The 18718-nt window shown below is 38.0% G+C and overlaps 1 protein-coding gene across 1 annotated transcript in view; it reads left to right on the forward strand.

The window, feature by feature from the left end:
- Positions 1-18718, forward strand: part of LOC122845862 (ryanodine receptor 3-like) — a 118063-nt gene that overhangs the window by 40665 nt on the left and 58680 nt on the right. The window contains exons 8-22 of the mRNA XM_044142373.1: positions 1828-1842; positions 2347-2421; positions 2541-2619; positions 4097-4209; positions 5158-5257; positions 6720-6813; positions 7560-7634; positions 8398-8554; positions 8949-9113; positions 9852-9973; positions 10757-10937; positions 14409-14544; positions 15874-15969; positions 16229-16347; positions 17563-17696. Of these exons, the coding sequence (XP_043998308.1) occupies positions 1828-1842; positions 2347-2421; positions 2541-2619; positions 4097-4209; positions 5158-5257; positions 6720-6813; positions 7560-7634; positions 8398-8554; positions 8949-9113; positions 9852-9973; positions 10757-10937; positions 14409-14544; positions 15874-15969; positions 16229-16347; positions 17563-17696 (1661 nt within the window). The remainder of the gene's footprint in view (positions 1-1827; positions 1843-2346; positions 2422-2540; positions 2620-4096; positions 4210-5157; positions 5258-6719; positions 6814-7559; positions 7635-8397; positions 8555-8948; positions 9114-9851; positions 9974-10756; positions 10938-14408; positions 14545-15873; positions 15970-16228; positions 16348-17562; positions 17697-18718) is intronic.

The raw sequence follows: 18718 nt of genomic DNA on the forward strand, positions 1-18718 counted from the left end.
AGATTTTTAGGATATTCTTTCTTGCTGCCAGCACTGAAAGCAACATCAAAACCCGATTTATTAGCTGGGGTGATTGCAGTTTGAAGTGCCTCACCGCATTAAGCTCAGTGCCTCAGCCGGCAAATGGGAGCAAGCAGCAGAACAAAGGTAGCCTGGAAACCAGTGCTGCAGTCTGCGTAGCACAACTGCATCAAGTCACAGGCTGACTATTTTCCCAGTAGCAAGTCAAGGCAGTTAGAGATGAGAAGAAAAAAGAGAAAGAGGAAAAACAAAACATATTGAAGCTAAGGTAGCCATGTTACAGAGTTAGCAGTCAAATGTTTGGGGAGCATAAATTTGCTAATTGTCACTGGAGACATTTTTAACAGATGTAGTTATGCTTGAGTTCATTTTGACATATTATAGTGAAATATGGCTTTATTTCCCCCTACAAAAACAATTTCTTGATGGCATGACAAAGACTATGTTTTGTAAACTGGCAAAACAAGTCAGCTTTTTTTCCTTTACCCCGTTTACTTTAAAATAAGTTGAAGACCAGAAAAGGTGCCTTGCAAAATTATTCATACCCCTTTTTCTCATTTTGCCATGTTACATGTACAAACTTCAATGTATTCTATCTGGATTTTATGTGATAGACCATCACTGACAAATAGACCAAAGTTCTGAAGTGGAAGGAAAATTATTTAGATTTAAAATAAAAATAACATAGATGTCTTGTGCACTTGGATTAATCTACTCTATCAATACATTGTAAAACAGCACTTTGCTCCAGTTGGAGCTATGTCTCTACCAGCAGTAGCTGCTTCTTGATTTTATTTTTTTATTTTCTTGGCTCTGGTGGCCTTAATTTGATAGTGAGTGGACAGGATAGTGGGTTGTGAGAGAGGGGGTAGACAATCAGCAAAGGACAACAGGCCATGACTTGAACATTTACCAGCCCCGTAGAGGACTGAGGGCTCTGTAAACGAGCCACATGGTTTCACCTCTGCACCACTGTTTATGGGCATTTGCCCAGGATGGCAATAGAAAGGGGTGTAGGGGCACTAGATAAAAGTATTTGATTTCTGTCAATTGTATCCTGAGCAGGTTTTCTATTGCCTTTATCCGTGCCCAGTCCCCTTCATTCTGCTGAGAATTGTGTTGAGACAGATGTGCAATGTTTGTTTTCCAAAGTAATAGGTTTTCTCAGGACTTTCTTTAGAGGTATCATCTTAAGAAGTTGTAAATACCAGTAGAAGTTACTTGTTCTGTTTTTTTTCATTTGAAAAACTTAACTGTAACTCTTAGTGACTAAGCAGAGATTGGTAATTTTCACTCAAACAGCCCTTTATCAATTCATGCAAGAATGAGGACAGCAAGTTACAAAATGCAATAAAGTCTGGTCTAATTAGAAAAAAAAATCAGTTACACTAGAGTTGAACTCTGAGATGTCACATAGCAGTTTCTCACCAGAGGTCTAGGAGCTAACATTCTGGTTTGGATCAGTAGCATTGTAATTCTTTGATTAGAATGCTGGCAAAGAACCTTGAACCGAGGGAAGAGCTACATCCTTATATTGGATCTTTCCCAGCTTCTCAAAACTCTCTTTAAATTCCAAGTGTTAGAGAGAAGCTAAAATTCTACTAACAGCATTACTTTATGTTGAACGTTTTCATGAAATCTCAACAAGACGCACTGGAGATTGTGTTTTTAATGTGGTAATATGTGGAAATTTCAAGATGCATGAATAATTGAGCAAGGCACTGTACTTAACAAACGCAATAAGCCGAAGATGAACAACAAATCCCTTTTAACAATGGCACTCTTTCTTACCTTAATGCTTCCTAGAGGCTCATAAGGAAGGTGAGTAACATAGAGGTTGCTGGCTGGGAAAAAAAATCAACAAAACCTCCTCTTTATCCCTTTTGCATCTCTCCCAGTAGAGATTCTACTTTCCCCCCTCCTACAACACCAAAAACTATGGAGCATTAACCTCCCTTGCTAACACTGACATTGCATCAACGGCCGACTAAAGACGTGCATCCTTCCCACAAGTCTGTAGTCGGGAAAGATGAGCCCGTATCCGTTTTGCGTGTGGATACAGGAGCCAGTATCACCATCTTCTTGTGGGCGCGTCAGATTGCATGTCTTCATTGGTGAGATGGGATATCACACACTCCCCTGTGAGATATGTTCCCCCTGCCTGAGGTCATGCTTGAAAGAAGAGATTTGCTGAGGTCAACAACCAATGTCAGAGGTCAGATGGAGATGAAAGCTACTGTAGAAAAAAAAAACCATAGGGGTTGCTTTGGTTGGAGCTTGTTCTAAACTGTGTTTTGTGTTTGTATTTTTGAATGATGTGTACAGGCAGCACACAGTGGAGGACACAAGACTCTGCTTTATGGACACGCCATCCTCTTGCGGCATTCCTTCAGCTCTATGGTCAGAGATCAATCACCACACAACAAAGCGTTAAAGCTTTATTATCAAGAATAGTTCTTTGTTAAATATTATTTCTTTGACATGGTATATTTTGTGACTTAACATGTGTTGACCACCAGTACTTGGCCTGTTTGAAGACATCAAGGTCCCAGACAGATAAGCTGTCCTTTGATGTTGGCCTGCAGGAGGATTCAACAGGTAAAATGAAAGCTTTACAGCAGGTTTCCTTTCATCCTCCTCTTTTGAACTTTTATTTCCACCTCTGCTGTTCTCTCCCTGTCTTTGTTTTTATCTCTGTCTGGTGACTTCACTGTAATTTTCTCTCTGGTGTCTAAATGCCCACCTCTTTATCTTTCCCTCCTTATTTGCTCATGACTCAGTTGTGCAGCTACTTTTTTACATTTCAGTTATTATTCCCTGTGGACTGCTGTAGACTCAAAGTGGGCCTCTGTTGTCAGCAATGATTACATCTAGGCTGCATATTTGAACTTCTTGTTGTGATATCATGATACTTGCAAACATTTTTCCCCTGCTGCTGCTGTTCATTATGCGCTGTACAGTATTTTAATGAGCAGTTGTTCCAATATAACATTAAAAGATTGTTGCCATGGGCGCTCAAATGTTTACTAGTCCCCCTTTCTGCTGGCTGTGATCATGTTGCACTGTTAGCAATGACACCATGCCTGAGCAGAATGTAGAGTAGTTTAAAACAATCTTGTATTTTTCCATAATTATCTACTGTTTTTATTAGAGACATTTACAACAAAAGCACATTTAAACCTCGTCAGTACTTCAAATGCACTGATCAGAATTTTGTGGTTGAATCTGAGCTTTGTTTTTGTAAAACTTTAGACTGCAGATCTAGTTTTAAGAACTGCAGTTTTTAGAAGGTATTAGACCAGCATTAAATATAGTTTTATATAATTAGATATTTGTATTGGGAACAAATGCACAATGTCATATTTCCTCGGGATTTATTGTCTTTACATTAGATTAAGTTTACACCAATGAATAACTAATAAGAAAAGATTTCTTTATTTTGCTCATTACTCATTTCAAATGGTAAATAGACTGAATTTATATACATAATTTTTCTAGTCATGCCACCACTCAAAGCCCTTTATACTAGAACCATTTTCACCCAGTCACACTCACAAATATTCAAATACCAATGTTCAGACTGAGCAGCAACTTGGGGATACCATTGCTCAGGGGCACATTAACATGTGGCAGGAGAAGGCTGGTATCCAACCTACAACTTTTGGCTGCAAAAAAGTTATCTCTACCCATTTGGTAAATAAAGTAGACTTGGGAGCTTTATTAGTGATTAATAAAGCTATACGCAAGTTATGGAAATGCATGGAATAAACAAGGATCAAAATGAGAAATTTAAATACATTTTTGGCATGTTTCAAGGAAGATGAAGGCAAATGGTCCTGGGTTTGAATCCTAGCTGAGCCTTTTCTGCACATATCTGTGTGTATTCTCCCCATTTCTGTGTAAAATTTCTCTCTGGTCTCTATGGTGACCTGTCCGAAGTGTAAATTGCCTTTCATCCAATGACTGGACAGGCATCAGTTTCTTCTCTGAGGCTCTGCATGGATAATGAAGATATAGAAATCGATATATTGATGGAATTTAAGTAGTCATAATTCAAAACTGTTTGGTATTGTAGGTGAAGCCTGCTGGTGGACGATCCATCCTGCTTCAAAACAGAGATCAGAAGGAGAGAAAGTTCGCATTGGTGATGACCTCATCCTTGTCAGTGTGTCCTCAGAGAGATACCTTGTAAGTGTAAAGTTTGTCATCTAAACCTTAAAGACTCTGAGCTTGTTCGCCTGAATTTGTGCTCATTAGGTCTATGCAAAACATACAGAGGCATCTTACTCTAATGTCACAAAATGTCAGCTTAATCCCAGTTCATTTGGCACATGCCTTCCTGCTGGATTTTTTCCCCCGAAGTAGTAAAGTTCCATTTTTGCTTAGATTACAATTAGCAAATTTTTATCTATAGTGTTCAATTTGAAAGATTATGATTTTGTTAGACACAACAAATTTTTAATTAACCTCTTTTTGTTTCATCTTTGTCACCCCTCCAAACCCCCAGATGATAATTTTGGTGTTTTTGTACATCTGAAACCACTTAGGGCTTCTTTTAAAATTTGTCCACCCCTACTATATCACTGTTCTTTACCCAGAAAACATGTTTCCTGTGATTCATGAAACTGTTGACCGCTTCCAGGCAACATTTGCACCCCTATCTGTGACGTGCTCACAGACAGAAGACCTCTGTCGCCTTACAGTCACCAATGTCAATCTGGTCATCTGTCCCAGCTGTCTTGCATATTATGATTTATGGAGACAGGAAGTGCCTAAGGACTCTGAAGACACTTCAGGGAGCAAGGAGTATGAGGACACAGATTTCTCAAAATGTATTTTTTTTAAAGACTTTTCTTAAAATATTTATGTAATTATTAATATCCTCCAGGAAGCAACATTCTCCAAACATAGAAAATGTCTGTTAGTCAGCTTTATGATTTCATCAGTACTTCAATTATAAAGTGTTATTCCTTCAGAATTATGATTACTTATGAGTTTAATTTAACTGTGCTAAACATATGGCATCATCTGAATCTGAGTCACTGTTTTTTTCCATTAATATTGAAGACAGTGTGGAATTTAAAATCTTTTCAGTGCGCATGAATGATTAAGTCCTCCACGTGGTCTCTCCTGCAGCACTTATCCATCTCCAATGGCAACATCCAGGTGGATGCTTCCTTCATGCAGACTCTGTGGAATGTCCACCCCATCTGTTCTGGTAGCAACATAGAAGAAGGTAGAAACTTATCATATTCTATTCATCAAGTTATTCTCCGAACATAATAACTATCAGATTAATTTGAAACAATTGTCTTTAAAATTCAGATTTACTTGCAACAAAAAATGCAGATAAGTTAACATTTTTTGCCCTGTCTCTGATCATGTAAATGTTATGTAATTCAACTGTGTCTTGCAGAAATATTCATACCCCTTGAAATAGTTCACATATTGTCAGATTACCACTTTACAATTGTACATTACTGGTATTAATTATTATACACAAATATTGTATGGCTGTGAGGAGACAGGAAAATATAAATGGTGTTCCAAAAATTATTACAAATGAAAAAAAAAAAAACTGAAAAGCATGGCATACTTATGTTTCGACTTTATTCTGATCACACGAAATAATAACCCATCATTTTATGATTAATTGATTCATGATTTAGATTAAAATTTGTTCCAATCTTCATAGCCTCCGTTTATACCTCCTTTCAGTGTTGTAGCCGCCAGCCAGCAGAGGGCGCTGGTCATGGTTAATCGGAACACGTTTTTGCCGTAAAGAAATAAAGATGACGGAGGGATTATAGAACAGGAAAAAGAAACACCTTAACATCGTTCATTCAGCCATGGAGCGACGTCAACATCTCAGACCAAAATAATTGATGCGAGATATAATGATGTCAGAAAAGTGGAGGCGCTCTCACTGATTGTAGACTGCTGTGACAGCAGAGAGCCATATGTTTCTGTCCACTTTGACACGGAGTAGCCTAGCATGTTTGCGGCCGTGTTCACAGACAGTACCAAGTTATGTGTGAATACTGTTCATGGAGGATTTACTGCTTAACGTATATTTTTTTTAATTCATAAACCTAAGAGGTTTCTTATATGTTATAAATATGTCTATAAGTTTAATAACATGACATAATTACATTTTCTGTTTATTTAGTCAGTACTAACAGCTGGAAAAGATTAAAATATGCTACAATTGTTCAATTCAACTTCTGAAATATATGCCCTTAGCCGTTCATGTTATGTGACGGTCGAGTTGACCATCTGATGCAGCAAAAATAGGTCTTTAAGAAAAATGGCAGCTTACTATTTAGTTACTTGACTTCTTCATGCAATTTCGGAAATAAAAATTGGCAATTTAAGTCTCATTTGTAAGAAGTTGGTAGAGTTCTACCAAGTATTTCCTCGGAGAGTATTCACCACTCTACCACAGACCTTGTAAAAAATATTTTCACTTCATAATTTTGTGCTGCTACGACTTGGTTTGTCACACAAAATCCAAGTGAAATTGGATTAATTAGTCGTACCATGAGAAAATGGGAGGATGTTTAAAGGGTATTATACTTTCGAAAGGCTCTATAAACGTGTTCTTTTAATTCATACTGTCAATCTATAGCAGGCTAGCAGCAGGAAAGAACGGTAAAGAGCATTTTTTAAGTGCCCTTCTGCTCCTCTATCTTGAATAGGCTACCTGTTGGGTGGCCATGTGATGCGTCTATTCCACGGTCATGACGAGGTGGTGAGCATCCCAGGATCCGACCAGAGTGAAGAACAGCAGAGGTGTGAAACACTGACAAAACGGCACATATGAGCTCAGAGTTTACTATTGCCTTTGCTTTCATCAGACTTTATTAAAATTTCTCTGACCAGCATGAACACTTAGACATCTGCAGGAGCAAAAGATGGCAGAATTCAAACAGAAAGAAGGAAGGGTGAATAAAAAACCCCCAGCAGGACATGAAGTGGGTCATAACTACAGACATGGCCCATGCACACACTCAAGAAGGTGCTGGGAGATGTGCTTCTCCCTATTACACACACACACACCCACGCCCACAATGTCTATTTTTAGAACAGAGCATGGCAAACATGGAGGCGGTATTGGATAATTCATTTTAAGCTTTGGCTTTACTCCGAGTGTTGTCCTTGAAATTTAAGCAGCTTTCCCTTAAGACACATTTTATTTTTTCCAGCGAGATCAAACCCACTGCAAGCTGACACCACAGGGTGATGAGTGTTTTCTCTTATCTTTGAGCTCAGTCACCCATATATCGCTGATAGACAGTGTCGCTGTGGGTTATCAGGGCACATGTGTCTCTGTTTGAAGGATGGCATCCCAGTGTCAAAAAGAGTGAATGCACCCCATGTGGTGGTGTGTGTTTATGTGTTTGAGCCAGACATTTCTAGAAATCAGGGTGATGAATGAGGGTTGCACAAAAGGTGGGATTCTTCAGAACTAGGATGAATGACCTTGACGGTAGGATCCACAGTCAAACCAAACATTTCTGCTTCTCTGGCTTTCCCAGGATAGTCAACTATGAGACGGGCAAAGCAGGTGCAAAGGCGAGGTCCTTGTGGAGGTTGGAACCACTACGAATCAGGTTGGAAATAATTCCCTCTTGTCGTTCTCCATTTTCTCTGTTTCTTTAAATGTATTTGTCTTACACTGGTTTGTACTTCCCCCCTTTCTGCCTGCAATTTTGTATGACTAATCTCAGGGTTTTCTTTAAGATTTTACACCAAATCTAATTTCCTGTCATCAGTGATCACTTTTTTGACTTTATTTATGGCCCTATTTAACTTATCATAGGTTTTCTAGATCTGTTAAAGAAAGCAATGGACAGAATTTTGAGATGTTTTTGAGATGTTTGAAGGATGTCTTGTCATTACACTCTCCTACCTGAGCTATAGATCCCTGCAGGACTTCCAAGTTTATTTAATTAAAGTTGTCCCTGCCTGGCCGTCAAGATACTGTTTGTTCATTAATGCTTTCTAACAAACTTCTGAGTTCTTCAAGTTATTATTTTACTAAAAATAAATAGGACAAGTAGCTTGTGTTTACTAATTAGAGGAGTTCTGAAAACAGCTGGTTGCACTAGAATTCATTTAGGATTATCAGGATGAATGAGATAAATTCAAAAGTCATACCATAATTACCATATTTTAACATTTTTTTGTAAAACATTTTGTATCAATTTCCTACTACTTTGCATTTTGAACCACTTTGTGTTCATGTATCACCCAAAACTCACAACAATTTCATTATTGTTTGAGGTTATAATGTTACAAAATGTTAATAAATGTAAGCTGCGTGAACTCTTCAGCAATGTCACCAATTCTCATGCATTTCTCTATCATTTGTAGTTGGAGTGGAAGCCACATCCGCTGGGGGCAATCGTTTCGACTACGTCACCTGACAACAGGTCACTACCTGGCCTTGACTGATGACAGGGGGTTGGTGCTGCAGGACCGGGAGAGGTCGGACACCATTTCTACAGCTTTCTGCTTTAGAGCATCAAAGGTAAGTACATATACACAGAGATACAATTTCATAAACGTACCACAGCAAATACGGGCCCTTCATTGTGTTCTTTGATTTGTATTACATGGGTTCTAACAAATTATGTCTGAACCTATGACGTGAGAGATTTTGTGGTTGATATTCTTCCCGATGCAACATACCATAGAAATTAGAGACTGTTTAAATAATGCTTTCCCTGAATATAATCCGAATGAGATCATGCAGCAGGTCAGCTCCTCAAACTGTGAAACCATTCTGAACCACTCTTTCAAACCATTAAGTGCATAGGTAGTAGAGTTATGTGGCTGTTTGATTTGATTTGCTTGTTGTGTTTTATGCATTTAATTGTTATTTCATATGATGGCTTTCTTCATTCCCTTCTGAACTTGCACAGGAGAAGCTGGAGCAAAGCCCCAAGAGGGACATTGAGGGCATGGGGGTGGCAGAGATTAAATATGGAGACTCGCTCTGCTTCATCATGCATGTAGCAACAGGTCTGTGGCTGTCCTATCAGGCGCCTGATGTCAAATCTACTCGACTGGGTCCCCTCAAGAGAAGAGTGAGCATTGACATATACAAGCATAAACATAAACAAACAAAAATGATAAATAAGATTCCCTGGAGCAGATGGTTGGTATAAAGAGGTATAAAGAGCTCACTGAGTAGGATGATTGGTTATTGGGTTTTATTCTAATTCTATTAAATCTAAAAACTTTTTCATTGGTTCTGCTCCTAACAAAATTATTATATGTTTTGAAAATTGTGCTATAATCTAACACTGCTATAAATCTCTCTTCAGTTTTACCCCTGAGCTCTCCTTTGTTTTCTTCAGTCCTAATGATGCTGTTTGTTTCCAATGTTCTCTGAAGTATTTACAGAACAGCTGGATTTATACTAAAGTTAAATTACACATAGTTTGACTATTTACTGATGATGAGATATTTGAGAGCAGTTGATTGCAGTGGATGTTATTTAGGGGTGTTAGAGTAAAGCGGCCTGGCATAAATACACTCTACACTTGGTAGAGTGTCACAAAAATCTTTTCACCTAAAGTCCTTCTAAAATGCTTTGAAGTCTGTTGTAATGTGACAAAATGTAGAGAAATTATATGGTTTAGATTAACTTTGCAAAGCATTGTGCATTCAGTAAAGCTTGCGCAATCGGACCACCTCTTGTTTTCAGCTATGTTCTTGTCAGTGTCTTTTAATGCTGGCTGAGGATACTCAAATCTTTTTTCCTGTTCTATTTGCCTCTCACTTTTCTCCTAAATCATCCGATCGTCTGTTTTTCCCACAAGGCTTGTCTTCACTCTGAGGGTCATATGGATGATGGGTTAACCCTGCAGCGCTGTCAACATGAAGAGTCTCGAGCCGCAAGAATCATCCGCAACACAACGCTGCTCTTTAACCGATTCATCAGGTATGCAAAACATTGCTCACCTATGCGGGGAAAGGTTGTGGATGTGCAAATTGCCCATTAAACCAAATTATCCACTTAAAACAAATTAGAGATCTCTTCAGATAGTTACCTAAGAAAAGAACATTCAGGTAACTGATGATGAAGGAGCACAACTAATAAGACAATACAATCTCACTCCCTTGTGGCACCATGTTACAGAGATTATAGCTGAAGCCAGAACGTTGATCTCTCAAAGCCCCCCAGTCTTTCACACAGTCACACATTGTGATGTCATCAGTGGAAAGCTATGCTCTAGGCCTGTGAGTTTTGACTGAGTGAGAAGCCCAGCCTTCAGACAGCTTGCTCAGTGGACCTGTCTGGTGCTTGTAAATGGCAACTTTTTCAGCAGGGACGGAGGCCAGCTTTGAGAAAGGACCACTATGACTGGACTCTATTTTTAATTTGTTCTCGAAGACCACTACATCCCTCTGGGTCCATGTCGCGTCAACATGTGAGGAGGTGTCAGCCTCCCTCCTGCAGCTATGACACATACATCTCCCCTCTTCTATCCCTCCCACGCATACGACAGAATCTATTTTTAGCAGGTCAGCGGAAATCAGTTATTCAACATGAATGAACTTGTGGGTTAAACACTGCTAGTCATCACTGCCTGTCCTTACATCCGCACAGCTACCCAATAGGCATACTTTGATTGCCTTTATGATTCATTGGGCAATTTTATGATCGTAATTCTCAGTGGGAATTGTTGTAGTTATATGTCTTGCTTCTGTCTATCTGTCGCAGAGACCTTGATTGCCTGAGCATTAAGAACAGGACCCTTGTAGCCTTGCCTGTCGAGGAAGTGCTCCAAACACTCAATGACCTCATCACCTATTTCCAACTCCCTGATGTTGAGCTGGAGCATGAGGAAAGACAGATAAAGCTGCGTTCACTCAAGAACAGACAGAACCTCTTCAAACAAGAAGTGAGTTATACCATCACAAAAGACTGTGAAAATGCATTATGGAATATTACTTAATAACAGAAGCAAGTCTTGTTTCTACCATTGAAGCCTTCATCAAAACAAAACATCAAACCAATACACCCCCTATGAGGGCTCTAACGCCCAAAAAATACCAATCTATGATGCAGTCAGGTTGCTATTGTAGATTGATATCTTTTAAGCTCCAAATAAAGCTATAGTCTTAGGTTTAATCTATTCACCCATCAATCCATCAATTCAGGTTTGTTTTCAAAACATCAACATACTTTAAAAACATGCATCAACATGAATATCTGCTCTAAATTCATGCAACTTAACTAAATAGTCTGAAAAAAAAATGTAATTTAGTCACTGAAAATGATCTTGAACTCTTTTAAACATTAATGAAGCACTCAAGGAAAGGCTGCACTTCTGTATTAAAACCACTGCAGCAAACCTAGAAACATAAATAGCTTAAAAATAATTAGATGCTCAATGACAACCAAATCCACTGGATGAGTCATTCAGTAAATTTGTTTTTTGAGAAATGTCATCGTAATCATTGCCACTGCTCCTATATATCAGTTTTGGCTCAAAATGGTCTCAGTTGTCTTTTTTAATTTCATCCATTTGTTCAGAAATAGCTTATAGCTTCAGAACCTCCTGCACCAAACTGATCAAACTGCCATATCTCATACACCTTTTGAACAACACGTGTTTTATGGTTCAATTGCCTTAAAATTGGGTATTTTTTATTTAATATTTATTTAACCAGATAAAGCCCATTCAAATTGAAATCTATTTTACAAAGATGATCTGACTTAAGGTTATTTGGTTTAAAAATGAAGATTAGATATAGTCTACAGAGTGGCTGCAGACAATACTAGTTTTGGGCTTATTCTTTTCCAAAATAACTGTAAAGCATAGGTCTTTGTCAGAAAACTCGATGTCGATTTTTTTGTACCTTGTTAATATAGATGAGCATTTTAAATAGTGATCAAATTTTTTTTGTACAATACTCCTTTTTATTTTTACTATTCTGGTTCACCTAAGGGATAATTGCACAACATTTGGCTGTGAAAAGGCATCGCTACTTTCAGGCACTATTAAACGTTTCGGCCAAAAAACGTTTAATCATCTTGAAATTATTTTTAGGCGGATCTCCATGTAATTTATGCCAGAGAATAACATAAATGGTGCAAGAATTGTTATATTTTTTTCAAGTATTTTTTTCTCTTTTTTTCCATATTTATAGAAATATGGAAAACCTTTCGATTTTCTTTTATGGAAAGGTTTCTTTTCTTTCTTTTTTTCTAAATCAAAATATATTAATAAAATGTCTGTTCTTAAATGTAGCTCTTGTGGCAATTGACTAATTTTATTTCACTGACCTCTTACTTAGGAACTTTCTTGAAAATCTGTGAATGTTCAGCTCTGCATAAAAACTGTGGAAGAGAAATTATGAGTTATGTCATTGTTTAAATTTGACAGCATGTTTGGTTAAGCTGAGAATGGAAGGAAACCTGTGAGAAGTGTCAGAGGTAAGACCAATTGAGGCATGTTTCATTGCTGTTATGTATTTGGAGGCACAGGAAATGACAATGTCAGCAGTTTCAGTGCTATAAGTTTCCCCGGAGCGAACATGAGCGCACTGAAGCTGCTAAGCTTCCAGAGCCTAAATTACTTTGATCAATTACACAGTATGTCAGCTGGTATAGTGAAAAGCCGTTTCACCTCAGACATCCAAACATTAATTTTTTGCTGTAACAATAATTACAATCATTTAATCTTAAAGAGATCTGATGCAAAGGAGTATAATTCAAAATCTTAAAATATTGCCATGAGGTCTCAATCTTCTTTCTCTTTCTTTGGTATGATATGAAATCCTCTGTGTCGTTCCTGATATATTGCTTTCTGAAGGTTAATTTGTCAGTGAAAAAAGCTGACTCATGATTTTTGCTGGTGTTATAAATCATTTGAAATTTCCATTTTGTCTTTTTAACGCCCTCCATTTTGCATATGAGATCACTGTAGGCATTCTTATGTGGCATAAATCACCGTGACACGTGAGGGGAGAGAGAGCTGCATCTATGACAGTGACTCTAATAAATATTTGGTAACAGCTTTTACAAATGGAGCTCAATAATTAATTAATGAGTGGTTGTCTTTGATATGAAATGTCTTGATATTTAACAGTGTGGAATTCAGAGTTCACTTAACTACATTTGGAAGAAAACAATACAATAAAAGATTATCAAATTGCTGTCAGGTATTTGGTTGCATGAGTTGGCAGACAGACCTGTCTGAATCCTCCCTGAATGCTGTAGCACCACTTAAAAAAGATATCATCGGCAAACTGGCTGCTGGTCCTTTCTGAAAAGGTTACTGGAGATCCTTTTTAATTATAAATCAGGGTTTTTTTTGTCTGTTTTTTGTGGGTTTTGTTGAAAACTTTAGGCTGTGACCTTCAGCAAAAACTGGGATGGTTCATGACTTAGTGAAAAGGGCTCCTTCAAGTCTACGGCCTTTAATCCCATCTAGAGAAAGGTGAACTACTCCCTCTATGTTCAGTCAGTCTCTACCTCAAGTTGAGGAGTTATTGGTGACTTCTTCACAAATGATAGTAGAATGGAGCAGGAGATGCATAGATTTTTGTCATGGTGAGTTGAACCCTGGTTTATTGGTCCTTTTACATCAGGACCCTCACCTAAGGTCATGAGATGTGGGTAATTACCCAAAGAACATCTTGTAGATGAAATGAGCTTCCTCCCTCCTTCAGAGTAGAGCTGCTACTGATTTGAAGATTTTCCTGGCACGTCCCTCTGGTTGGAGATCAAACCCTCCTGGAGGGACACTATACCCTTTTTGACCTGTGAACCCATTTACATCCTCCAGATTGAGCTGGGGAGTGTCACTGGGAGGAGAGATGCCTTCATTCCCCTCCTAAACCTACATCTTTCGTGACAATTCAGATAAGGAGAGGAAGATTCATGGATGTATAGATGGACCTATAGATACCAAGGGCAGCTTTACTACTTCCTCTCAAGTGCACTTATTTACGTCTTTGTGTGTTTTCCTATTAAAGACATAGCATAGGTTCATCTATTTGTTTCTGCCACCTTCAGGAATGTCCATCATTTTGTCTTTTTTTGTAATAAGTCTTCTTTTTGATTGTATCAATTGCCACAAGTTTTGGAACTGTATTGAGCAGTGACCTCTGCCACTTATTGTACAACCGAAAAGTGACAATAGTTTGTGCCTTTGCGTTAGGGCTATACAATGTGCTACTAATTTATCATTAAACAAATATCACTGCACATAATATCCATATTTAGAAGAACAGTGAATAGAAATAAATGCTAACTAATTTTTTAAATACCAGGCTTTCAGACTGTCTTGTAATATGACCCTTGTCTAATGCAGCACAATAAATTTTAGATGTAAAGACATCTCTGATGTGTGTGGTTTTTTTAGGGCATGCTGACCCTTGTCTCCAACTGCATTGACCGGCTAAACGTCTACAACAGTGCAGCCCATTTTGGGGAGTCTGCTGGGTCAGAGGCCGGAGCTGCCTGGAAAGACATTCTCAACTTGCTTTATGAACTTCTGGGTAATAAACTGGTCTCATAATCGGCCCTCGTACACACATAAATTTGCATGTTTAAACTAACTCTATACTGTTATTGGTCTCAGAGATGTGAGTTATTGGGAGAAAAAATGGTTGGAAGTGTATTTTTTGCTGCTAATCTGACAGCTAACAAATGCTTTGCACATTTCAGTTACATATAGGCATGTTTTTAAAATAATAATAAATAATCCCATTTGATGCTATCACACAACAGCCATTTATCTAGAGATGAGCCAAAAAATCACCTGTTCATCTAAACTGGTCAACTGATTGACCCTGACAACAAGGAAACTCAACAATCCACTCTTTGAAGCAAGTCTGGGGTTTATTCAGATTATGAAAATAGACAGAAACCTAATACAGATAACATGCACCCAGTACAGAAAATATGTTCTGTCTAATGCTGTTATTTCAACCTCTGTCTCTCATGGAACACTTGGAAATGTTTGCGACTAAAATATTTTTGTATTGTTACATTTCTTAAAGATAAATCCTAATTAGCATTGTCAATTCTTTGCAAATTCCAAAAACAGACAATGGCAGTGTGTATCCGGAAGCAGTTATACCTTTGGCACCCACACACAGAGAATCACTGTGTCCCCTCTTGGCACCTTTTAGTCAGTGAATGTCAAATTTCATCATTATCTTGTCTGCTATCTGTTTTGTTTGTTCTTGCCACGTTCTCCACATGACCCAATGTCATTAACCCTTCTGTCCAACAATCACTTTTAGCCTCTTTTACACACAGTGTTATAATCTTTTTCTGACATATCTTACTAAACATATTTTTGCTCTCCGTCTATATTTACTCATGTCTACAACGTTATGCAAAGTTTATCTTTCATCCAGACAAACTGAAGCCCTTCTACCCTTCAAGAATGTCCTTCATGCTCTTATTTATACTGATTTCACCTCCTGGCTGAAATTAGTCTTCCATCCACGTCTCTCCCCTGTTCCCTCTTCCACACACCTGATGTAGCACAGCGCTAACTGGATTTGGGTTGCCTTCTTCCTTTCTTCCCTGCATGTCTGCATCCCTTGACCCTGTCTTTTTGCTGCTAGGGCATTCATTAAGTGAGTTTGTTTGTCAGCAAGTGTTGATGCATTCTCCTTGTCCTACCTCTTTTGTTTACTTTAGGCACTTTCAGAAATTAATGTGTATAATGCTTTGGCATTAGTTTAAGGTGTCCCCAGTTGGACGACCTTGTTATGTTGTTATAAAAGGTATCGTGCAAGGTTTGAAATGTACCAATCAAACATGTTGGTCTGTGATGCAACATTTCACTTACCCACATTTCTTGTGACTTACAGCGGCATTAATCAGAGGAAACCGGAACAACTGTACCCAGTTCTCAAACAATTTAGACTGGCTTGTAAGCAAGTTGGAAAGACTAGAGTCTTCTTCAGGTACACCCATCATTAGTCATCGTTACTGTACTGCCCTTCCTGTCAAAGAAAAGCTTTTCAAGATGACCACTGAAACACATTCCCTTTTTTAAATGAGCCTTTGAACTCTTGGCAGTGTTTGTCTCTTATACATAGGCATATATATGTACCATCAGTGCTTCATACTGAATCACGCAATCTGTCTCTATGACAAGCATTCTCTGCTTTGTCTTTCCCTTTTGCTGGTGTTATCTAATTGATGCTTTTTGTGGTTACACAGGCATCTTGGAAGTTCTGCACTGCATCCTAATTGAGAGCCCTGAGGCACTCAATATCATTCAGAAAGGACACATTAAGTCTATCATATCATTGCTCTACAAGCATGGACGCAACCACAAGGTAAGCTCTAAAGAGCCATGCAGTGGTCAGTGTTAATGTGGGACATTGTTGCAATGTGAGATACACCTCTTGGTTTTAGCGTTGATGTAGTTGAAGTTTATTTTCCGTTCTTTTTGTCTCATTACTACTACAAGGCTTGATGTATTTTATTGGAATTTTAAGTGAAAACCAGCATAAAATACCATATCTGTTAAGTGGAAGTGAAATTATTCACAGCGTTCAGAATAATTTTCAAGGAAAATATGAAAATGATTGTGTGCAGCTGGTAATCACATATTTACCATGTGTAATATAGAAAACTCTATAATGGAATCAGGTGGTAGTTTGAATTTAATAACATAAGAGAGCAACAGTTTGAGGTTTCTTTTAGGTCTACCATTTTGATTTGTGGCATTGAACCATTTTTAAGTGGTTAGTATAAACAAAAGGTGGAACAACTTCAACAAAGGGTTAGACCAGCAAGAAGAACTAAAATAAACAAAACAATACTGAAACAGATTAAAAAAAAATTCTGAAACAGTACATGCAGTATGCAGCAAGGATAGTAACAGCACGCCTTAAAATAGTAAGTTATATGATACATGTATGCTTTCCTCTTCACGTTAGGGTAAACTCGACTCACCTTTAATTGAAAAGAAGTTTTCCCTGGAACTCTGTGTTTATCTTCTCCTCTTCAGCTATTTATTGACTGAACATATCTTGTACCAGCATAAACCTCCTCTCTCCTGGCAGAGGGTTTCTGGGATGTTAGGTTGCGATGTCTTCATGACATAAATAAAACTGTTTACCATTGTAATAAAATCAAAGAGCAGACAGCTGGCTGGCCCAGGTCATCAATCTGCCTGAATGCATAATTTTTCGATGGAAGCAGAAGCAAAAGGTCAATGATTAAGTGGCCTGTCACCCTTGGCTGAGCCTCCTAGGCCATTTAATCCTGTGTTATTGTTAAGTGAATATTATTAGATATGTTTTTTACCTCCAAGTAGCATCACAGAGTAATTATGCTATGGATTAATGAAAATTGGCTGTCCCCAGAGCAACAACTTGGACAGTGATTTGTAACACAGATCATTAGCCATTTATGGGAAAATATAGATTCATGTTGACATGCTTAATATGAAAAAAATAAAGTAAACATTTAATCAACTTCTGGGAAGCTATTGTGTTCTTCATTAATTCTTGTAATCCTTCCTGCTGGCTTGCTTTCTTCTTCAGATTTTGGATGTACTTTGTTCGCTGTGTGTGTGCAATGGAGTAGCTGTTCGGACCAATCAGAACCTCATTTGTGATCACTTGCTGCCCAAAAGAGATCTGCTATTGCAAACCCAACTGGTCAATGATGTCCAGAGGTGAGAAAACTATCTCATGCCTCTTAAATACTGTACTTCAGGGATTGTTTTATGTCCAACTAAAAGCAGTGAAAATAACGTTACACTATAACTGGCCCACACACCTATTTAAACAAATACTTAAGCTAAGAGATTGTTTATAGTTTGCATAAAACAGCTCAATTTTCTTATGTGCAATGTAAAGTGAGGGAATATGCATTTCTGACACTGTTCTAAATATGTAGCTGATCTGTTCCTAGACTAGCTTGTGACACTGTCAAGTTAATGCATGCAATTAAGATAATTTTTAGATAATTTGAGGCTTGCTAACTGATTTCTTACAATCCTTGTTGTTTTTCTCAGAAATTGCAGCCCAGAACACAGAAATCTAGGCAGAAAAGCCCTCAAACAAAATCCTAATAACCTTACAGTATCACAACAGTGTCAGCAAGCTGTGTCTAAAGGTTGTTTTTGCTAAAAGAAAAACATTGTACCAGCATATTGTCCCCACCAGGCTACAAGGAGACAGCCGTTTGTAAACCTTCCGGCTAAAGATCCAATCCAAATGTGTGCTTGTTTCTCAAGGAAGCTTAATTACATAATCTCCAAAATATCTAGTCGGCCCTTCCTTTTCTACTATGTTGTTTCATATCACTACTGTTACCCAGGTATTTTTGTTGTTGGAGATATCATCTTTCCTTTTGCCTGCAGGGGTTTGCCTGCACACAGTCACTGTAAGCTGACAGATGTTCTAACATTTTATCTTTATCTATCTCTCCCTAATTTCCAGTCAGTGGTGCTTCTTCTTTTCCTGTTTATTCTTCTTCCTCTTTTTTTTCTGGAGGTTACTTCTTTGCTCTCTTCAGTCTTTGCTGCAACGTTTAGTTGAGTTTTAAATGCAGTGAAATTTATTTTGAATTTGTGTCTAGTAACATGCACTCACCAATCTTTATTAGGACCTCCTACTCATTAGTTTTTAACTCAAAAGTTATCAGTTGTAAAGATAAAAAGAGTTCCACTCTGAAACAACCAGGTTTTACCTA

Source organism: Gambusia affinis, linkage group LG16 (genome assembly GCF_019740435.1).
Source record: "Gambusia affinis linkage group LG16, SWU_Gaff_1.0, whole genome shotgun sequence".
NCBI classification, from domain to species: Eukaryota; Metazoa; Chordata; class Actinopteri; order Cyprinodontiformes; family Poeciliidae; genus Gambusia; species Gambusia affinis.